The sequence below is a fragment of the Trichosurus vulpecula genome, chromosome 9, assembly GCF_011100635.1.
Source record: "Trichosurus vulpecula isolate mTriVul1 chromosome 9, mTriVul1.pri, whole genome shotgun sequence".
Taxonomy (NCBI): domain Eukaryota; kingdom Metazoa; phylum Chordata; class Mammalia; order Diprotodontia; family Phalangeridae; genus Trichosurus; species Trichosurus vulpecula.
The window spans coordinates 65,187,654-65,211,831 of record NC_050581.1 but is presented as its reverse complement, the minus strand read 5'-3'; the positions used below and the strand labels follow the sequence as shown (position 1 = coordinate 65,211,831).

The window sequence follows — 24,178 nt, the reverse complement described above, 5'->3', positions numbered from 1 at the left end:
ATTTTAAGGGATTTAAATAGAAATGATCGTGGGACAAGTTGATACCCAGCTATTATTCTTTGGGGGCAGCCAGGTGGCACAGTGGATAGAGACGATAGAATGCCAAACATGTAGTCAGGAAGACTCATCTTCCTGAGTTCAAATCTAGCCTCAGACATTTACTAGCCATGTGATCCCAGACAAATCACTTAACCCTACTTTCCTCAGTTTCCTTATCTGTAAAGTGAGCTGGAAAAGCGAATGGTAAACCATTCCAGTATCTTTGCCAAGAAAACCCCAAATGTGGTCACAAACAGTTGGACACAGCTGAAAACAACCGAACAACAATTATCCTTTTATGTGTAATGTTCACTGGAATGTTGAACAGGTGGGTGAATTAACTTATTTTTGTTACTGAATAAAAGTATTAGGAGGTAAGCATATCCCCCCTGGACTTACTTAGCACATCCTCAGTACAATTCTTGAAGTAAAGAAGGAAATAAGAATGATATGCACCTGATCCAGTTGCCACATGATTTTCATCTTCTCTGCTAGGTCCTTGTAATTTGAAAACTTTTTGTTTAGCTGAACAGAGTGCTAGAAAGATCTGAGTTCTAATTTGACCAAAGACACTGTGTGACCCTGGGCAAGTCACTTATCTCAGTCTCCTTCGGTTTCTTTAACTTTAAAATGGGGAAAATAATAGCACCTATCTCCCAGGGTTATTTTAGGATTGAATGAGATAATATTTCTAAATCTCTTTGTAAATGTAAATTTACAATGTAGATTTATGATGTAAATCACATTGCCTGGCATACTGTTGTTGTCATTTTTTTTTCAGTCATATCCAACTCTCCATGACCCCATTTGAAGTTTTCTTGGCAGACATACTGGGGAAGTTTGCCATTTCCTTCTCCAGCTCATTTTATAGAAGATAAAACTGAGGGAAACAGAGTTAAGTGACTCGCCCAGGGTCACACAACTAGTGTCTGAGATAAAATTGGACCTCAGGTCTTCCTGACTCCAGGCCTGGTACTCTATCCACTGCACCACCTAGCTGACCTGCCTGGTACATAGTAGGTATTTTAAAAATATTTATTTCCTTCCATGTAAGCTGAAGGTTACAAATAGTTGATACAGTGATATTTTTTAAAAAATATTTTTCTTAAGCTTTTAAGAATAAATGTTAGTTCTGGACAATTACAGACACCAGCTCAGATTGGTGGTAACAGTCAAATTCTAGTACAGTTTGTTGAAAGAATTCTCTGGGATATTTTGAGGTCTGTTTTTGTAACTTTGGATACTTGTCACCTTTCAGTCCATGAAAGAGAGCTAGCTTCCAAGGAATAATTCTAGCTACCAGGTCAAGTCTTTCTAGGTATGCTTACTAGCTGTGTGACCCTGTAGTAGCAATTTAAATTTGCAGATCTTTCCCACCCATTAATAGGCCATGTGACCTGCTTATGTCACAGGAAGCCGAAGTTACATGCGGTAGGAGGAGCTTCCTGACCAGAAAAGGAAGTTATGCCACAGGAAATGCTGAGAGAGAGAGAGACAGAGAGAGAGAGAGAGAGAGAGAGAGAGAGATGTTATGGCTGCTAACGGTCACCCTCATGATTGTTAGAACTGAAATGGCTGACTTAGCTGTACTGTGAGTTTGTTTGGGGGAAGACCCTAGCAAGGAGTCAGAGAGGTTTTGAGATGGTGAGGCTCCAGGTTGTTATATTGTGTATTGAATGTTTTGGGTGCCTTGCTGTTATGATGAAGTGGACTGACTGGATAAATGGCTTGGGATATGGTTCTCTGGTGTCTGAATACGTGGTTTACTTCTTCTACCTTCTACGTGGAGAGTCTCATATACTTTGCAATACAGAACCACACAGGCATTTTGACAATTATCATCTACACTGTTATTATTGCCTTACTGTTCCAGACCCTGAGCAAATAAATCTCTTTACCCCTTGGTTTCTTCTTCTACAAAATGGGGATAATACCAATACCTACTTCCCAAGGTTATTGTGAGGGTCAAATAAAGACAACGTATATCCACTTTTCAAACCATAAAGCATTACATAAATGCTATCTATTATTAGTAATATTATTACATGCCAATTTTTACAGCCCAAGTACAGGCTATGTTACACAGTTTCTACTGTTTCCTTGTGTAATCTATAATTATCATTAATTCCAGACTCCATAAGGACAATCCTTCTGTAATTTCCTATGGCAATGGTCTGATCCTGGATTGCCAACATAAACCCCTCTATTTCCACAAACAAATCCATATGACTCAACCATTTGTTCAATGCTTCTTTGTCAATATAGTGTTGGCTAAGTTCAGGCAGATGTTACCCATGAAGTATCTTTTGATTCTGTACGTTGGGACCTCAGCTTTCTCATAGTAAACCACTTTCAGTAACATTTGACAAATCCATGTTCTTGTACGTATTACTAGCCTTTACTGTTGACTGGTGAAGTAATATCTGCTTGTTCCAAAAATATTTATCCCTATTATCATTACTTCCATTTTACACACTATCCGATTCAGAACTGGAAGGGATCTCAGAGGCCATCTCATCCACACCTCATTTTGTAGATGAAGAAACTGATAGCAATACAGTTAAATAACTTTCCCACGGTCCCATAGCTAATAAAGAGCTGAGCCAGAAGTCGAGTCTAGGTCTTGTCAGTATAATGCAAGCCTCTTGAGGGCAGTGACCATTTTCTGTTTTTGTTTTTGTAGCTTTAGTCTAGTGAAATCCAGCAGATGTTACAGCAGATGTCAATTTGGCTGGGGAGCACCTCCCTTGATTCCTGATTCTCCAAGACCATCCCTCTCTCCACCCGTTGGGATAAGTTACCTCCTTGTATTAGCAAGGCAATAATCACAATATAGATGATAATTATAAATGTGCCTACATAGTTCTGTATTACAAAATATAAAAGACTCTCCGCATAGAAGGTAGAAGTGAATCATTTATTCAAACACCAGAGAACCAGATCCCAAAACCAACAAGTCCAATCCATCATAGCAGCAAAGAAACGAATACGCAACATCACAGCAGGGAGACAAGCCATCTCATAACCTTCCCGCCCCTTGCTGGGGCCTTGCCACCAACAATCACTCACAGCACAGCCAGCACAGGTCTGCTCTCTCCCTCAGCTCTAACCGCTCTGACAATTTCCTGCTTCACCCTTTCAGTTCCTCTCATTCAGCAAGCTCCTCCCACCACATGTGACTTAGGCTTCCTTTAACATAAGCAGGTCACATGGGCCTATTAATGGGTGAGAAAGATCTTCAAATGTAAATTACCATTATACTCTTCCATTTCACCTCTACTCTCTCCAGTGGGGGTAGGGAGGAGTGAAGAAAGTATGAAGGCCCCTTGTTGGCTGACATATAAAGACATTGCCTGATAAGGATTTTAGTCTAGGGCAAGTTTCCTAGTTCTATGTCTCTTCTTCCCTCGGTAAAGTTAGAAATCATAAAAATACAGATTATTAATATAATTCATAAAGCTCTGAGCCCCCAATAATCTTTCTATCACCAGGATGGAAAGGAGGGAGTCCAGCTGGTTGAACACTAGTATAGTCAATTTTCCACAGGCTTATCTCATCCTCTTACTTTGTCTTATCCTTAATAGCAAAAACACCAACTCAGGACACAATTAAAATTATCTTTATCTACAAAAATATCATTATACAAATAACTAATAAGCAAAATGTTGAAAAGCAGAGGTATTAGTAACAAACCACACCAGCCATTGCATGCATCATAAAACAAAAGGGAGAAAGAGTAGAGTTAAATACACCATTTTCTAGCAGCTTCTCTCAGGAGACAAAATTCAGTCACTCCCTGGTGGATTCTCTTAATAAGCTGAGAAGCAAGCCCAGGAAAGAAAAGCCTCTAGCCGCTACAAGTCTTAGAATCATTCTCCTGCAAAGCATCCTTCATCTGCTGCTGCTGTCACCGTTCTGTCTCCTCCAGTTCACCCTCTCCAAGCATACTTCTCTTTTTCCAGAGAAATTTTAAAACGACTGCTGCAGCATAAAATCTCAGTCCTGAAGTTCCAATCCTAGGATATCTTCATTCTTGAACTGGGAAGAACTAAAACACCCAAAACCTTTAGTGACTTACCCCACTCCCCTTGAAAGACAGTCAATCCTTGCCTGAATGCCTATGACACCAGTGTATTGCCTTGTAGGCACTTAACAAATGTTTGTTGACTTACATTGCATTCTGACTAAACATCTCTCCACCCTATTATACACTCACTCAAGAAAAGTAGCCAAGTAACCTCAGCCTCACTGCGGTCAACAGTTTTAACCAGAAGCCTCTGACACATTTTAAAAGGAGCTGACAAACTGAGATGTGTCCCTAGAAGTTACTCTAAAACATCCAGACTGTCTCTGGCACGTTGTGTTTGGTACTAGGTACTAGCATCCACTTGAAGACCTCCAGCAATAAAGAGCCTGTTGCCTCAGTAATTGTTAGGAGACTATGCCTTCTATTGAGCCATAGTCTGACTCTCTATCACAGATTCCCCATCAAGAATAGGAAATCAGTAGCTCTTTCTGCTTTATAAAGCAATTTCTTATGAATTTGACTATTTTGTTAAAACTTTAGAAAATCTGTGATTTTACCAATGTGGGCATTCCCCCACGTGTACACCTCAACCCCTCCACAGCTTTAGTGGTAGGGAAGAGGAAAGGAATAAACATTTACATAGTACCTGATATGTGCCAGTCACCACACTAGGCACTTTACAAATTTTAGCTCATCTAAGCCTCACAACAAGTCTTCAAAGTAGGTGCTGTTATGATCCCCATTTTTACACTTGTGAAAACTGAGGTAAACAGAGATTAAGTGACTTGCCCACGGTCATACAGCTAGTAAGTGTCTGAGGTCAGATTATGAACTCAGGACTTCCTGACCCCAGTTTCATGAGTTTCTGCAGCCAAAACCAGATTATCAATAACCTTCAGGTGATAAGCCTCTCCAAACCCAACCAGAGCAGCTTTTGGAAGACAGACATACCATCCCTGAGCCTAAAGTGAAAGCCCTTCCACCCTGGTAAGACCTGACAGAGCTTGTGCATCAGTGGGCTGGCCTTTAAGAAGCTAGGGTCACCCCCACAACACGTGAAGGCACTATAGTAGGTATTCAGTGCAAGTGAGGCTTAGAGAACATAAATCAGTTCCCCAGCACCCAGTCATTCTAGGGTGAACTAATAAAAATAACTATTTTGAAACTACAAAGCTGAGGATCAGACCTTGATGACCCAATCAAGGCAGAAAACTCCATGAGGCCCACCCTGAAACCAGCTACTGGACCATTTCTTTGTTTAAAATTGTAACAGGCATATGCCAGAAAAGAACTTTAAATGGTAATTACTCCAAAACACTACTTAGCCTGCTGCCTAATTATGGCTTTTATTTCTCCTCTACTTATTAGGATCAATTGTCTTGAAGTAATATCCTACCCAAGAAGCCAGTCAGATTTCTAATTTGTTCAAGCCCCTAAGGTAAGAAAGGGAACATCTCTCCACACTTATAGAAGATCCAGCCACTGAAGGAACAACTATACATTTTGGGGAGAACATATAGGCTGAGTCTCCTACTGATTAAATAAATAGGTTCCCTCCTTCCTCCAGGCATCAGATTCACAATGTAGAACTATAAACCAAAGCCAGTCTAGAATGGGCCTGGTTTTTAATTTGGAGAGAGTTAGTCAGTCTCCCAAGTGGTTTAGGAAAGGAGTCCCCTTCCTTCCCTATCCCATACCCTGCGGGAACACCAGAGCATTAGCCCCAAGCTCACGCCATTGGGCAAAATGAAGAGAGGAGAAGACTCCTTGGGAAAAAGGAAAGGAGTCTCCTACTGGACTGTTAATTTGGGGAGCAGGAAAGAAACGAGAAGCTTCAGCTCTGAATGGAGCAGATGGCCTGAAGAGTACATAAGAAGCCTGAGTTCAAATCTGGCCTCAGACACTTACCGGCCATGTGACCCTAAGCAAGCCACTTAACCCTGCTTGACTCAAAAAAACCCCAATAACAACAACTAGTATACAAAAAATTTCCTTTTCAGCCTCTGAGAGTCTCTATCAATTTACTACAAAATATTTTCATGCTAAAACTTCAGGTCAGGGCTTGTTATTCAGAATTTACAGAAGACTAAACAAATGTGTAAGTGCAGAACCCAAGCCCTGTGAACAAATAGTCAAATAATATGAACAAACCATTCACCAAAAAAGGAACACAAATAGAAAACACTTGAAAAGTGGAACCTGTAATTTAAAAAATACAGATTAAAACAGCAGCTAGGTGGTATAGTAAACAGCATGCGGGAGCCTGGAACAGACGTGTCAACACTTAGCCCACTGGGGAACATTCCCAAGCGTAGCCCGAACCAAGTTAAAATGTAATTGGGAAATATTTAATAAAATCAATAAAAATACAATAAAACACATTATTTTCTAAGTCAGTAACTGGCTGCAGGGATCCTTATGTACAACTTATGACCTGTTTTTATTTGAGTTTGACACCACTTATTTTGAACAACTATGTCAAACAAATAGAAATTGACCCCTATAGGCAGCACACTGACTTAGGACACCACAAATGAACATTATCCATGTTGTGCTATATAGTTTTATTTTGTTAAAGATTTCCCAATTAGTTTAATCTGGTTCAAGTACTTGGAAATTTTCCCAGAGTGAATGGTGACACCTCTGGTCTAGAAGACCTTAATTCAAGTTCTCCCTCAGATATTTACTATGTACCTCTTTTAAACTCAGTTTACTTATCTGTAAAATTAGGGGGTTGGGTTCAATATTCTGTAAGGTTCCTTCCAGCTCTAAATCTATGATTCTATGAACCTATAAGATACCAACTGACAACCACTAAACTGGCAAAAAATAAATGGATAAAAAAATAAGTGCCACGGTTGCTCAGTCTGTGAGGAAATAGGTATATTCATAGAACTTTAGGTATGTATGGCACATGGGTTGGACCATGCTCTAGGCACACCTGTGCTCATATGTTATTAGTCATTTTGTAAACTGATGAAATATTTCTAGAGAATAATGCAGCAATATGCAATAAGAATCCTAAAACTGACCATACATTTTGATCCAAAAATCATATTATTGGGAATATGTACCCATGAAGTAATTACAAATGGGAAAAAATACATGGTCAAAGATATTTATACCTATTCTGCAAATAATAAAAGAAACCTAGAAACAAAATAAAGATACAACAGTTGAAAATGGTGAAAAGGCTGTGGCATGCCAGCATAATGAAGCACATAAAGAATGAAAAATATGAGGAATATAAACAGGAAATCTATGTGTTTGTGTGTGTAAACACCATGTGACACTTGGAGCATTGCGGTAGTATAAGCAGGCCAAATCAGATCACATGCTGCCTCCCTTAAACTCACAGAAAGGTAGTTTGAGATTTTATTAATTATCCAGTGGGGGAGTCTAATATCTGACTTGTCTACCAGGTGGCACTCTAATCAAGAGGTCTCATCCTTGTCTCTGAGTCTACCATATTGTCAAGGAAGTTCCCACAACACCATGCTGCATGGTACTCTCTGAGTCTATATTGTCAAGGAAGTTCCCACACCGCCATGATGCATGGCTCCAAGTGATGGAAACATTACTACAAATTAAGTCATAATGTTAAAATAAAAGACCACAAAAATAGCCACGCTAAAATTATTTTTAAATCATAAAACATTTTTTAAAAGTCATGCTGCTTGGGCTCTAAATTTAGCTAAAGGATAGCATCACCCAAAAATATTTTAAAAGACACCAATAGCTTTGTTCCACTCCCATCTCAGTCAATACAGTCAGTTAACATTCAACAGTTTGTTTGGCCATATACATTAATGGAGCTCTCCACTCCCATCACAATCATCTCCCTAAACTCTTCCCAATTACCTTCTCTGTTCTTCAGGTATGGGTGAACGAATTCCAAACCACACTTCCCTACCAATCATGAAGAAAGATAAGGGTTTAGGAAGTCTGTGTCCAAGACCCTGGTTCCAGGACACAAAGTATAAACTTGGGAAAGCAAAGGAATTGTATTGAGGGACATCAGCTTCTCCACCTATGGCTTGTCAATCCATCCTGGCTATTAGCAGCTGACCATCTCCAACATTCAGAAAATCCTCTTGCTCTCATTCCATTTCTGCTCTCAAGTCTAGGTCACCTCCATAACACTGGTCTCAGCACTAGCCTAGCCTCTTCTGTCTCTGCCCCCAGGCACCAAAGATAGAGACAGGATTTATGGAAGTCAATGCTGCCTGTCAGCCACCAATCCCAAAACCATAATCCTATCATGAAGGCTCTTTGCTTCCCTGTTCCCTGCCTCTTGGTGAGTTGGAAAATCCAACTCTCCATTGAGATCGACAAAGGAATAAATAAAAGTGTATACAGTCCACAAACTAGAGAATAAAATTTCAGAGTACGATAAAAAGAGAAATTATGAAGAGAACAAAGAAAAACCTTCAAGAAAAAAGAATCAATAAAAAGAATAAACAAGGAAGTTGGAAGAAAGGAAAAGAGGGGAGATTCTGAGCTAACCACCATAACTGAGAAGGGGGAAGAAAAGGAAGAAAGGAGAAGAAATAGGTAACTAAATAAATGAGTGAAAAAAAAATCAATAATTTAAGTAAAACCCCTACAAAAATAGTGTAGGAATAATATCCTAACCTCTGTGCCCACAAAAATTAGGCTCATTTTTCCTTAAGAGGCATTAAAATAATCCTTAATATTTGGTTGAGTCATGAGACTTAAGTTAACATCATTTTTTGATCTCCTGAGTATAAAGTGGCCGGAAGGAGTTCCAGGACCTTTCTGATGTTTGATGGACTGTTAGGATGCCCTAACATAGAGAATATTCAACAAGAATTTGGTCATTTAGGTCAGACAAACGTAGTTCCCCCTTGTCTCCACTGGAAAATATGTCTCATCAGCAGGAGAGGGTTTGGGGCCTTGTCCAGAGGCAGCCAACCATAGTGCTATGACTAGGGGCCCTGAGGCCTCCCAGTGCTCTGAGTACAAGGATATCAAGTAGAAACCAGGAGAAGAAACCCTGGAACGCAAGGTCAGGACCAGAAGTAGACCACCCCATCCTAGGAGGCACAGTGCTGGTTATAGAATGGTGGCATAGAGTGCTGGGCCTGGAGTCAGGAAGACCTAAGTTCAATTCTGAACTCTGATGTTTACTAGCTGTGTGACTCTGGACAAGTCACTTAACTCTGTTGGCCTCAGTTTCCTCATTTGTAAAATGAGCTGGAGAAGGAAATGGCAAACCATCCCATTACTTTGTCAAGAAAACCCCAAATGAGGTCAAATGAGTTGGACACAACTGAAAAAACTGACCAACAACCACAAAAATCCTAAAATGCAAGCAAGAGCAGAGCCAGGATCTAACAGGGTTGGGGAACCTTCAGCCTTGAGGCCACATGTGGCCCTCTAGGTCTTCGGGTGTGGCCTTTTGACCCAGTCCAAGTGTCTACAGAACAAATCCTTTTATTAAGGGGATTTGTTCCATGAAGTTTGGATTCAGTCAAAGGGCCATACTTGAGGACCTAGAGGGCCACATGTGGTCTCAAGACCCCAGGTTCCCCACACCCGACAAAATAAAGTCACAATTCAAGAAGTAAAGCTGAAAAAAAGAGTAAGCATAAGAAAACACCAATAATAAATATTAAAATATTAATAAGGATCTAGAAACGTTCAAGACACAAAAGACGGAAAAAAAAGAATAATTCCGTCATCTTTATACAACTCCTTAAATAAAATCACAAATTTGCTACAAATTCTATTGGAATTCCTGGAAGAAAAAAAGAAGCAAGAGTTTTAAAATGATTGGCTAACATAACAAAACAGGAAAATGATAAATGTTGGAGAGGATGTAGGAAAATCGGAACACTGTTACATTGTTGGTGGAGTTGTGAACTGATCCAGCTATTCTGGAGAGCAATTTGGAACTATGCCCAAAGGGCTATAAAAATGTGCATACCCAGCAATACCACTTCTAGGGTTGTATCACAAAGAGATCAGACAAGTGGGAAAGGGACCTGTACGTACAAAAATATTTATAGCAGCTCTTCTCGTGGTGGCAAAGAATTGGAAATCAAGAGGATGCCCATCAACTGGGGAATGGCTAAACAAATTGTGTTATATGAATGTAATGAAATACTACTGTGCTGTAAGAAATGAGGAGCAGATGGACTTCATTACAACCTGGAATGACTTATATGAACTGATGCTGAGTGAGGGGAGAAGAACCAGGAGATCAAAATACACGATGACAGACACACGGTATCTGTGTAAGGACTGACTTTGATAGACTTGGCTCCTCTCATCAATGCAAGCTTCAAAGACAGCCCCAAAAGACTCATGATGGAAAAAGCTATGCACATCCAGAGAAAGAATTATGGAGTCTGAATGGAGATTGAGGCAAACTATTTGCTCTCTTTTTTTTCCTTCTTTTTTTGGTTCCATTTCTCCTCTCTCATGATTCATTCCATTGGTCATAATTCTTCTTTACAACTGGACTATTATGTGAATAAGTTCAATGCGAAGGTATATGTAGAAACTACACTGGATTACATGCTGTCTTGGGGGGAGGGGGAAGGAGAGGGAGGGAGAGAAAATTTGGAACTCAAAAACTTGTGGGCCTTTTGCGGGTTGGCGGGGAGTGAGGAGGCAGCACCATGAAAGCCTCGGGCACCCTGAGAGAGTATAAGGTAGTTGGACGCTGCCTGCCTACTCCCAAGAGTCCAGTGCCGCCTCTTTATCGGATGCGGATCTTTGCTCCTAACCATGTTGTAGCAAAGTCCCGATTCTGGTACTTCGTTTCTCAGCTGAAAAAGATGAAGAAGTCTTCTGGAGAAATTGTATACTGTGGACAGGTCTTTGAAAAGTCCCCTCTTAGAGTGAAAAATTTTGGCATCTGGCTGCGCTACGATTCCAGGAGTGGGACCCACAACATGTACAGGGAGTACAGGGACCTGACCACCGCTGGTGCTGTCACTCAGTGCTACCGAGATATGGGAGCCCGTCACCGTGCCCGGGCTCACTCTATCCAGATCATGAAAGTGGAAGAAATTCCTGCCAGCAAGTGCCGCCGGCCCGCAGTCAAGCAGTTTCACGATTCCAAAATCAAGTTCCCTCTGCCCCACAGAGTGCTACGGCGCCAGCACAAACCACGCTTTACTACCAAGAGACCCAACACCTTCTTCTAAGTACAGAGACAAGGAGGCACCTGTTTTATTTGACCCGTTTAAATAAATTTCTCAATTGGAAAAAAAAAAAAACTTGTGGAATTGAATGTTGTAAAATAAAAATAATAATAATAATAATAAAAAGAAAAGATGATAACAGAAATTAATTGAGAACTCTATTCTAGAATGAGAAAAGAAATGAGAATTGTTGAGGAAAGAAATGGAATAAGAATAAAATCAGATTAGTACAAATGGTACAAAACCTCACTCAAGTAACAGACTACTTGAAAATTAGATTGGACCCAACAGAAATCAATGATTCCTTGAGACAAAAAATACTAGAATAATATTGAAAGACTAAAAACAAATATGTCAGAAAATATAAAGTTATCTCCTATCAAAAACAACTGACCTAGGAGATAGGTCAAGTATTTAATCAAAAAATCATAAGACTACCTAAAAACCTCAAATCATAAAAAGGTTAAATACTATATTTCAAGAAATCATGAATGACAACTATCCTTACTTCTTAGAACCAGAGGTCAAAATGAAAAGAAAAAGAGCCTACCAGTCACCTCTTAAAAGAAACTCCAAATAAAAATTCCCAGGAACATCATAACCAAAAGTCAGTGATTACAGGTCAAAAACAATTATTGCAAGTAGCCAAATAAAGAATTCAAATTCCAAAGAGCCACAATCAGGATCAAAGCAGACCCGGAACCCACCAACATAAAGGAAAGTTTAGGATATGATATTTGAGAAGGCAAAAGATAAAGATTTACAACCAAGAATAACTTGACCAGAAAAGTTGACTATGATGTTACAGGGAGAAAATATACTTTTAATGAAAGAGGACTTCCAATATTACTGATGAAAAGACAAAAGCTGAGCACATACTATAAGAGGCAAATAAAAATATATTACGCTTCAGATAAGTACAATCAAAAATTATGGATCACCATCATGATTTCAGACAAGAAAATACTAAAAATAGATTTGATTAAAAAAAGAGAAATGGGCAAACTACATTCCACCAGTGGTACCCTGAATGCTGTGAGAGATTAGCCATTTTTCAGAAGTTTTGCATGGGGCAGAAAACCCACAATATTCTTTCCTTGCCTGTGTTAATTGGGCAAGACTTGATTCACTTGTTTCATCCTAAAACATGGGCAACAGTGCCAAATGTTAGCATTGGCTGCTACCCAACCTTGCCAAGCTCATTTAAACTAGGTGTAAACTAGTCACGAAATTAAATAAATGAATATTAAATATAAATGAAATTAAATAAACAAAACTGTGTTGAGATGGGTTGAATCAGGGAAGAGAAAGGGGAAGGCACAGTGAGTGTAACAGGAGCAGAACATAAGAACACATTTTTTAAAAAACCAGTTGAACCAGAATTTTCTCAGAAATCTCCATTAAACTGACAAACATTTCTTGCTAACTATAGCACAATGATAATTGATGTCCATAATGATTGACTTGAGACTCTTCAAGTAGAGTAATGGGGCAATATGGCACAGTGGATAGCACATTGGATTTGGATCCAGTAACACTTTGGTTCAAATCCCACCTCAGACATGGACTAGCTATGTGATCTAGGCAAGTTGGTTTTTTTAATTCTCCCTGTGTCTCAGTCTTCTCATCTATGAAATGAGAGGGTTAAATTTAATGGCCTCTAAGGTCCCTTCTTGTTCTCTCTATCCATGCGTAGGCTTCCTTCAAACACTTCTTGAATCATCAAACAAGATTAAACTGAACAAATTCCTTTGTTGTCGGGTATTTTTACTGACTCTAATTGTTTTGAAAAGTAGTGATACATGAATGGTGCAGAGGTTAATAATCTCTTAATACATATATTTGATTAATCAGAACACTACATTCCTCAACAATTTTGGATAAATGGTGTTTTGCTAAAGCAGCAAAATTGAAAAGGGGGAAAAAAGCAAATACTGGGGCTAAGCAATGAATAATTCAGCCATTTCCACTGACTTAAGAGATTAGGTTCCTAAAGAGAAGTAGAACCTTTGAAAAGCTGGGATTTGCTCTAAAAGAAATATTAAGCTGCCTTTTCTCCAAGAGGAAAAAGAAGAAAAATACTTGTGAGAGAAATGTGGTACAAAAATACCATTAAAAAATATGAACCTGTGATCTTTAGTGTGGGGAACTCAACACTGGGGAAATTCCCTCTACCAATAATGTTAGCAATTCATCTGTAACCTATAGTCCTAGACCGCTGACTGGAGCACTGAGAGGCTCAGTTGATTTGCCCAGAGCTAGTATGTGTCAGAGGCTGTAACTAAACCCAGGTCCTCCTGAATCCAAATAGGGCCCTCTAATCTTTATTCCATGACACCAAGCCAAATATAAGCAACATTCCCCCCCAACAAAATCTGTCTTCTACAAAAATTAAGAGTGTGATCAGAAGTTGAAAAGAAAATTAAAACAGAATGCTGGATATCAAGCAAGCAATAATGATGTTAAAAGATGTCTGAACTAAAAAATAGAAAATCACAGTAAACATTTAATACAGAAATTTTGTGCAAATATTCTCTGGTAAAGCCTATAGTTTGTTTTTGTTTTTTTCTGAACTCTCATTTTAGGGTATGTCTTATATTCTGACCAAGGTGGTAACTATTTCTTTCCTGCCAAAGGATATTAAAAGCCTCAAAAAAAATGCAGTTTGTGCCCTTAAAATAATCATCACTATCTTTATTGTATTATGGTCATATTAAATCAAAACATAAGGGGCCACCCATCTCTGTTTGATGGAAAACAGGACAAACTGAACTAAACTAGCTGCCTCATTCATAGAGGTGGTAAAGACATTAACCACAGTGAAGGATTTTTAGCCCCTCCCCCCCAAAAAATGTCCTAAATAGTGACAAGAATAAAAATGGACACAATTGCAATAGTTGGCTGCCTCCTCCATATCAGGGACAGTTCATTATCCAAGAGGAGCCTAACACCTTCCAGGCACAAGACTCCATGTGGATGAGGAAGAAAATGAAAGTCAAGATCAATTGAGATTCTTCTCTGGCCACGTAGTTCACTTTGCGGCACGTGTTCAGGGAATGGCTTTTCAGGTGGGAGGCTCCCATAGAAAAGCCTTTGGCAACCAAAAAAGAGCAATCAGAGGCAGTGGGAAAATCAAGCTGGCCTTCCAGACTCAGAGGTTGCTGTTCCTTGGAGCAGCTGGTGGCAATTAGTCTAGAAAGTCTCTGCTTCTCTAGGGCAAAGCAATTAGCGATAGAGTATAAAGGCTGAACAGGAGCCCACTCCTACCGGCTTCTCTACTGGAGCGGGGTGCGGGTCGGGGTCTTTGCCCCAGATCCATGAGTGTTTCTTTGGCTTCCAGATGTTCACCAGTCCTGCCCTCATCTGGTCAACCTCCTTTTTATAAGTTCTCTGTGTTCTTGGGTCCCAGGAAGGTCTGTGTACGTCTTGTTTTTGTTTTGGTATCCCTAGCACTTAGCCACGCACTTGGCACTTATTAAAGTGCTTAATAAATGCTCTTCATTCAATAGAGTGGAGACAGACTAATAGGAAAGGATGAGGCGCCTTCGCTAGGAGGAGAGTGACCGACCTGCTGTGTCTGTTCCTGTTCTGCTGGTCCTCGTTCTCCCTCTAGCGGCTTTTTGGGGAACGTACTCTGGGCCTCAGGAGGGGAACAGCATCCCCAAGAATTATCCAAAAAAAAAAAAACCCCAAGTAGTCCCTGCCTTAGGTTTAAGTCCCACGTTTGCGGTGTCAGACGCTACCAAAAGGAAATGTACCCATCTAACACGACTCCAGGTATGATTTCAGCATTACTGCAACATGTCTAATATTTTTCTAATTACGTTGTGAGTGTGTTACTGCTATAAAGTAGTAATACTATCTAGCATTTATAATTGTGCTTTTGGGAATATCATCTTATTTGATCCTCATGACAGGTCTAAGAGGTAGACCGTTTTTCTTCCCATTTTACAAATGGAGAAACTGAGGCAGACTGCAGGTAAGTGACTTGCAAGCTAACAAGCATCCGAGACAGGATTTTCTTGACTCTAGCGCTCTATCCGCTGCCTGTTAGCTGCAGGATTCTCACAGGTAAGATTTTAAAATGTGAAGCAGGGGCTGCTCTTTTAACTCCTGTCTCCTGTTGCTCAGTAAGAAGCAAGTGATGAGAGTCTATATTTATTCTACCTGTTTCTTGCCATTTCATCTGAGTCTTTGCATGAGAGGTCCTCTACATCTGGAATGTGTCCCCTGAATTTATTCATGGTTCTGTCTTTGCCTGTGAAATGTGTTCAGCCTGCCCTAACTCTTATTAAAAAAAACAAACACCTTGCCAGCCACACATCCTATTTTTCTCTCTCCTCCCTTCAACTTCTCTCTAAACTAGCTTTCCCATCTTCACGGGATCTTGGCTTTCAAGTTGAAACAAATGCTAGAAATGCAGTCTGACTCCTTCACCTTATAGATGAAGTCATTGAAGCCCAAGGTTCTCAAGACCCACTTACTCTTCAGACCCTTAAACTTGATTCCCTCCCCTACCATTCTACTGAATCTCGTATTTTGAAGGCTACTAATTAATAGCTTCTTGATTGTCAAATCCAAGGGTTCTTTCTATAGCATTTAAATGTCAACCAATCTTATTTTCCTTGATAGTCTTTCTTTTCTTGACTTCTATGATCCCAGTATCTCCTGATTCTCTCACTTATCTGATCATTTCTCTTCTGGATTTTCTTAGTCTTGCTCTCCAACCTTAATTCTAGGTGTACCTTCTCTTCTCTTTCCTTTCCTGTGCCCAGCAGCTTCCATAGCTTCACTCATCACCTGATGCAGATAACTCCTAAATCCCTTCCCTGAGCACTAGTTCCACATCTCCAAATAACTGCTAAACCTCCTCTACCTGTGTTTCCCACAAGATCTCAATTTCAACGTGTCCATAGTTTTCTTCTTTCCAGTCACTTGGGCTTGAAACCCAAGTTGTCTTTCCCTTCCCCCTTCTTCATCACCACCACCAGTATCCAGGTAGGATCCTGGCAGTTCTGATAAGCGTTAGCTGAGTGAATGGTACCTCTACAATAGTCATCTTCACTCTCACGAAGGTCTTCATTATTTGATACCTGACTATAACAGGGAATGAATCTCCCTTTCCTTCACACAGGTATCAAATTATATCTTCCTAATCTACAGGTCTGACCATGCCTAATTGAAAACCTTCGGTAGCTGCCTACAAGATTAAAAATACAAACTGGCACTGAGCCCTCCACATACATGCATGTGTTCCAATCTCTCCATTCATGTACTTTATTATTCACCTCTATGTAGTCTGGGCATCCCAGACTACTAAACAAGTCATGTCCTGTTCTCCCTCCCTGCCCCCAGGCCTGGAGCACACTGCCTCCTCACCTGAGTCTGCTGAAAGTTTGTATCCTTCCTTCTCTACCATCCCAGTTGCTACCTCTTTCTTCCATGAAGCCTTTTCTGATCTCCTCTTTTTGCTATCCAGCCTTAGTCAAGTTACTCTAGCTAAAGTTAATTGCTTCTCTAGGTATGAATTGGGAGTATCCAAAGAAATCTAACCAAATACTCAAAGGCTATATCTTGGAACCAGGTGCCTGTCCTCAGAAAACCAAAATTTGTCAAAACTAAAATAGTTCGCACTTCCAGTACTGTAGCACGGTGATAAAATGCCGAACTTGAAATGACCAGGGTTCAAATCCTGAGACACTTCTCTATCACCCTGGGCAAGTCATTTAACCCTTGTTAGCCTGAGGTTCCTCATCTGTGTAAAATCTAGGTGATAACAGCAGCACCTCTCTCTCAGGGTTGTTGAGGATGAAATAAAACCCTATGTAGAGGGCTTTGAGAACCTTAGAGATCTAGCTGTTACTAATGAAGATAAAGCATACAGTGGCAAGGCAGGATGTGATAAGACCATAAATTGGCTTAAAAAAACAATTCCACTTGTTTAGAGACTTGTACCACACTCTCCCCTAAAGCTTTTTGACTGCCTGCCCAGAATTTCTTCAGTGATATTAACTTTTTAAGAAGGCTGTGAGATTCCATTTCAACTGAACAAAAACATAGTAGATGGGTAAGTGCTTAAAAATATAAAGATGAATATGAGCCACAGTAGCAGGGACCCAGTAATACAGGCCTGGTTTAGGTAGAAAATAGTCCTTTTGAACCCTAGCTCTTTTCATGGATTGAATTAATACCAAGGCCTCCTCTAACACTCAATAACCAGGCCATGGAGTTCTAGTAAGAAGCCCAGGGTCTCTTCCACAGCCATAAGGGCTCCATCATCGAGCCTGTCCATTAAGCCCTGTGCCTTGCAACTTGGTGGATAGAATGCTGGACTTGGAGTCCAGAAAGCCTGAGGCCAAATCTTCCCTCACATCCTCGGTAACTGTGTGACCCTGAGCAGGTTACTTAACCTGGCTCAATTTTCTCATCTATAAAATGTGAATTCTTAATAACAAGCACCTACCTCCTAGAGTTGTTGTGATGATCAAATACACACACACGCATGATATTCCCTGAAGGAGACCAGAGACTGTATAAGGTAGCAGTAAGGAAGCCTCAACTGAGGGGGATAGATGGCCTGTTGCGATGGGAGATACATAGTCCTATACAGAGTTTTCCTTGTAGGCAGAATATATGGAGAACTAGGTACAATAAGCCTGAGAAGGTAGGCCAGAGCCAAACTACTGAGGACTTTAAATGCCAAAAAGCAAAATCTGTCTTATCTGAGAGGCAACTGGAAGCAGCTGGAACTTTTTGAGCAGGCAGTGATGCAGTGCGGTTTCTCTTTTAGGGGTATCGGTTGACAGATGTGGGGAAGTTTGATGACAGAAGGGAGAGATGAGGAAACAATTTGGGGAATGCCTATTGCAATAAGCTAGAAAAGAGGTAAAAAGAGGTGTGACTTGAGAGATGGCATATGCAAGAAAGATATTTGTGGCAGTAAGAATAAAAAGATTTGGCAACTTGCTAGACAGGAAGAGTGAAAGAGTAAACGGTTGAAGATGACTGAATGTGAACCCGGCTGATGAGAAGGATGGCAGTACCTTCAGCAGAAGTGGGAGAGTTAAAAGGCAGATTAGAGGGGAAAGAAGAAATCCTGTTAGATTTAAGATGGCTATAGAGGATCACATTAGAGATATCTAATACACAGTGGATGATACAGGACTTGGACTGGATCTGGGAACCATCTCCATATATCCTGGCTATCCCATGAAAGCTCTTACCAAGACAGTATGGGGAGAAGGCCCAGGAGAGCTCTAGAATACACGCACAATTGGGGGCAGGATGTAAATGTTCCAGCAAAGGAGATTGAGGAGAATCCAAATATGAACCAAGAGAGCAGTGTGACAAAAATCCAGAGAGGAAAGGCTATCCAGGAGGAGAAGGGAGGTCAACAATAGCAAATGCACTGAAGTCAAGAAGCTCAAGGATTAGAGGGTGGAAGAAGACTATCTAAATAAGAGTTGGTAAGTTTAGAGCATGATTTCAGTTAAATAATGAGGTTAGAAACTGGTTTTCAAAGTATTAAAGTGAAGGTAACTTTTGTAAGAAAGTGAGGAAAGTTAGAAGACAGTAGCTTCTCTCTTCCAAAGCTTCTTCCTTTTCTCAAAGAAATTTTAAAACTTTGACTCCACAACTTCTCAAGTAAATGGCTATTCTCTCTCCATCCTTTTGCTATCAGACGTCAAACATATAATCTATGCCTCCTGCTTCCCTTTCCTGTGCCTTAGTCTGCTACGATCTGGCCTTGACTTCACCCCTCCTGAAATGATCTTCTAAAAATTACCAACCTAGCTGGCCTTGCAAATAAGTGGCTACTTCCATATAGTGAATCTTTTTTTTTATTTCCAGGATGTCAGAAAAAACTCCTGTCCCTCCAGAAGATTACTCCTCCACCCAATTCAATGTATAAAATTCCATAGATTGATTCTTGTGGTTTAGCTTCTTTCTTCCTGTTAAAATGGCACTAGCTTCAGCAAAGCAACACTTAAAATACCATGTCTTAATGTAAATGGGCTTATCAGCTCCTTTCTTTTATTTTATTTTTAATTTATGGAGAAGCTTTTGACAATGGGAGGATGAAGTAGGAGGACCCTGAAGCTCTGAGGAAAGTGCAGATAAATGGTATGTGGAGTTTGCAAAGATGATCTAGAAAGTAGAGGGTTTGGTGCTAAAGATAACTAATGGCAACTTCATAGTTTTATAGTGAACCTGTCCTAATTATCAGTGACTTCCTTTTTGCTAAATCCAAGGGTCTCTTCTCAGTGTTCACCTTCTTTATCTCTGTAGCTTTTAATACTAACTATTCTGAGATCTTTAAAATGAAGCAAGGTTATGTGCCAATCTATGAAAAGCATTGGGGTCCTTTTTGTCTTGATCCATGACATGATATAGCATACGGGTTATCCATGAAGGAGCTGGATGGCTCTGCTGAGATTGCAAACCTCTCCAAATGGCTCCTGTTGGAACGTGTGCTGTCATATTTGGGAGGGCCAGGTTGACTTACAACTTTTTATAAATCTACCGATCTGCTACAGACACAACTTGGGTACCTCTGACTATACCAGTCATGAGTAAACAACATAGAGATATACAGGGGGATCCTTTGGCTCTCCTTGGTTACACCTATAACTCAGTCATCAGTGCTATCTATAAATCTGACTCTTCTCCCTTTATGGAGAGGTGCCTGATCTGATCAAATTGCCTCAATAGTGATCCTCCTCAAGAAAAAAGCATTATCTGCAAGTGTTCATTTCTGATCCAAACTAAATTTAAGTAGGCTATATTTTTCTTCTTGGTCTTTCTTGGTATCACTCCTTTCACACCTGGCTTACAAATAAGCAGGAGGTTATCCAAATAAATGTTCGGCTGAGTATTTAACCCTCAATGTTTGGTTAATAATCAAGTTAATCCATTAAAGCTCTTCTTTCTGAGTCTTGTTGTTTGTCCTTGGTTCTCGAAGAGGACCATAACATCAGGAAGATGATGCCATAACTTGCAAGTGAATTGGATTTAAGCGAGAGAGGCTGTGCAAGGTCACCAGGCTCCCTTTCTCCTCTGGAGCCATCTGGGTCCAGTGATGAGAAATAGATCAGGATGCCTGGAGATTGCCCTCTTTCTGAGTCTTACTTCCCAGAACAGAGGACAATAGTCATCCCCATGAGTTAGCTTAGAATTGGATCATGGGGAGCAGCAGCATGGAATAGTGGACAGGCTTATCCCATAGTACTGATGGGATTAAAGCAAGTCACTCAATTTCTCAGGGCTCCTATGCAACTCTGACCAACTCGGAGCTGTTTAGGCTCTGGTAGATGGAGTTTCCTCACTTGGAAGTTCTGTCAGTGAAATCAGATCCAGTAAGAAAAAAAAATAAGATTTCAAACTATAAATGACCTGAGAGATTATCTAGTCTATCTTCTTCAATGATGCCCCCATTTTTTTCAGATACCTCTTCTAAAGATCAGGTTTTTTTAAATCAAGGATAGCCCCTGAGTTCATCCTTCATACTCAGAGGACCTTATGACATTGGGGTCAGGGTACAGTGTGTTCCGCTATGGATGATCAGCCCAACATGAGCTTGGAAGGGTGCTGCCACAGGTCAGGTACAATTAGAACATTTGGAAAGAAGATGAGTTTGCATAGCTCATGTTTCCTTTCTGCTTCCGCAATTCTACTTGGCTCAAGGAGAACAGTACCTTCTTTGTGGGAACACCATGCTGGGCAGTCCCGTGCCAGCATCTCCTATGTCTCTCAATCAATATCAAAGTTTTTCAGGGAGACTTTGAGAGTGTCCTTGTACTGCTTCGTCTGACTGGGAGTGCCTGCCTTGTGTGAGTTCTCCATAAAATAGTCCTTTGGGTAATCGGGGTTTGGCCAGCCTAGGAGCTGCGTGCACTTTCTACAGGGTGTTCATAAAGTCTGGGCACGTAGGCAAAAATGCATATTTTCAAGAAATGAAATGAATGAAATTTTCAACAACATTTTATTTAATTGGAACATTAACAAATAACATTTTCAATACAATTCCCATCATTTGTGACGCAAAGGTTGATGTGCTTTGCAAGATTCATGTGAACTCAACGCAATAACTCCACATTGCCCTCAATTTTAGCACATTCACTCTTTATGGGTTCAATCAAGTGTGTTACATCTGTGGTTTTCATTGAGTACATCTTCTCCTTTAGCATAACCCATAAAAAGAAGTCAAGGGGGACTAAGGTCTGTTAATATTCCAAATATTTCAAAATATGCATTTTTGCCTCTGTGTCCAATCGTTAGGGACACCCTGGACAGCAGAGTTTGAATGGTTGGCAGTTCAGCTCCAGAGAGAACCTCAGTGTCTGGTACCTTATCTTGCCAGGTAAACTTCAGGATCTTTCTAAGACCGTTCAATTGGAAGTGGTTCAGATTTCTGGCATGGTCCTGATAGACTGTCCAGGTTTGACAAGCATACGACTGTGAAGTTAGCACACTGGCTATGTAGACCTTCAATTTAGTAAGCAGCCCAGTACCCTTCCACACTTTCTTTCAGAGCCTCCCAAATGCTGACTTATTCTGGCAATGTACGTGTCAACTTCACCATTTATGTGGACAGGCTTGAAAAGTATATTGCTGAGTAAGTGAACCTATCCACAGCATTCAAAGTTTCTCCATTTACTATGACCAATGGTTTTGTATACAGATGATGCAGCGCTGGGTGGTAGAGAGCTTACTTCTGTTTTCTTAGTGGTGATTGTCGGGCCAAAATTGGCACCAACAGAGAATCGATGCATGTTCTAGTCTTGCATTAAGTGCATAATCATTTGCAAACAAAAAGTCATGCACCAACTCCCCTTCCACTTTGGACTTGTAACCTTTTCAAGTTAAATAGTTTACCATCAGTGCAACAGTTCACCTCAACGTCATTTTCTTCATCATTGAAGACATCTGACGGCATGGCGGAAAACATGCTAAAAATCATGGAAGCAAGCAAGCACAAAGTCCTGCTTCATTGCCACTTGTGAGGGACTGTGGGAGATCATAATGAAATGTGGTTGCCCAGAGAAGTTCATCAGTATTGTATACCCGTTTCATGATGGCATGCAGCCTACAACTAAGGTCCAAATGAAGGTATGGATGTTGAATAACTGAAATAAGTACAGATGTTGGAAGACAACCATCTAGAAGTCTTATGTGGCATCAGATCTTATGAATATGAAAGACTGATATATATTAATTTATGATGGCTTAGACAAAGCCAAAGGCCCTAAAGCATATGGTAACTTGGTTATATGTCTGTGTTTGTCTAACCCATGAATCTGCTGTTTTTATACCTATAGCAACCCCTCTGGGTTTACTTCCTCGATATGCTTTGGAAGGTTAAGTCCCCAGAGGGGCAGCTTTTACCACAGTTTCCAGTGGTAATCCTGGATGGCTTCTAAGAAGCTCCCACCAGTGTACTTCCCCTTAACAATCAGGCAATAGATACCAGTTTTAGAAAGAGCAGTTATTCAAATAGAAATGCAAAAATGGAGTCCATGGGGAGAAGAGTATGCAGCAACTTACAGTACTGTGGTAGTGAGGGCAAGGCAACTCAACTCTGCAACAGGGAAAAAAACTGGAGGAATTTTTTTCCTCTCTGGAGAGTTCTCATAAAGTGCAGTCAGTTGATAGGCAAAGGTAGCTCTACACCAGGTCTAGCTGATGTTATACTAAGCCAGACAGGTGATTCAGCAACTAGGTTTGTTTTGGTTTTTGTTTTGTTTTTTTTTGTAGTATATATTCCTAGACAGGTCAGTCCACTGGGCTCGTTCTTTGGGCAGCCACAGTCTTCACCACTTCAGTTTCTACATTGGCTGGAATGTTAGTGGTTCTTCCCACCCCCCACCTCCCACCCCCACCCCCCTCCTGCAAGGACAATTACCTAGAATCTGCAGAGCCTTGGCTCTGAGGTTTTTTACCTTCTAGAATGGGGTTGAAAACATTTATTCCTGGTTCATCATAGATTTCTACAGTGAAGGGCCCCACCTTTATGGTGTTCAAGCAGTTATACTTTCAAGATAATTTTTTAAATCTTAAGTAGGTTGGGGAGGAAGGTCAAGAGACAGTCTGCTCTGGAACAAGGTCCTCGTCCTTGCCTCTGGGTTTTTCCATAAGCCATGAAGTTATTTAAGCCTCAGATTCCTGAGATATAGAGTTCTTCTTTCATATTGTAAAGGATTGGGTTTTACATTTCAATGCCTTTTTTTCCTCCTTCCAGCTTTTGCCTTTGCTAAAATCCACTATTCAAGAGGATGTGCTAAAACTCATTAATTTGTATGTGATGATAACCACATCTATTGCACATGTGACTGCTAGGTTTTTTCCTCCCCTTTAAAACTGGACCTGCAATTTCACTAGTATGAAGAATCTGCCTTAATTGCTCATTGTTTGTCCTTGATACTCAAAAAGGATCAAAACGACATCACAATGTCAAGGTCAGTGTACAGTGTGTGTGTGTGTGTGTGTCTGTCTGTCTAACTCATTACAACTCTAGAAAATTATAAATTGCAGATGAGGTGTGAGATCTGCATTGGCAAAGTGACTTTCTTTCCCAGGGTCACACAGCCACTCTAGAACATGCGTCCTTCTTAGTGAAGGCAACAAATATACCAAATTAGGTGTCTATTTGGTGTTTTTGCCCCCAGATGGATGTTGTCTTCTTTCCCATTTCCCAAACAGTGCCAGATGGACCACAGAAACAAAAACTAAAATTAGTTAAAAGGTGTCCACAGAACCTGTGCTCTAGTCCAACTCATTCTTCTGTTGTAACTCACATTCCTCACCAGTGTGCAGCTCATTTTCCCTTTCTCTTTGCCCAATGAGACCCTTGTCCTTTCCCTTGAGGGTGGGGGAGATAACATAGGGTGATGATAGATTTATGACCTTATGTATAGTTCTCTTCTTAGAACAGAGGCAA

General features: G+C 40.4%; 1 protein-coding gene across 1 annotated transcript; it reads left to right on the top strand.

The window, feature by feature from the left end:
* The first annotated feature begins 10,679 nt into the window (after positions 1-10,679).
* On the top strand, positions 10,680-11,309 carry LOC118831601 (60S ribosomal protein L18a). Its single transcript, XM_036738992.1, has one exon. It carries the CDS (start codon positions 10,714-10,716, stop codon positions 11,242-11,244), a length of 531 nt encoding a protein of 176 aa, XP_036594887.1. The 5' UTR covers positions 10,680-10,713; the 3' UTR covers positions 11,245-11,309.
* Positions 11,310-24,178: the final 12,869 nt, after the last annotated feature.

Excerpts from the sequence above, each read along its gene's own strand:
- LOC118831601 (XM_036738992.1), top strand. The coding sequence starts at position 10,714 with ATGAAAGCCTCGGGCACCCTGAGAGAGTATAAGGTAGTTGGACGCTGC.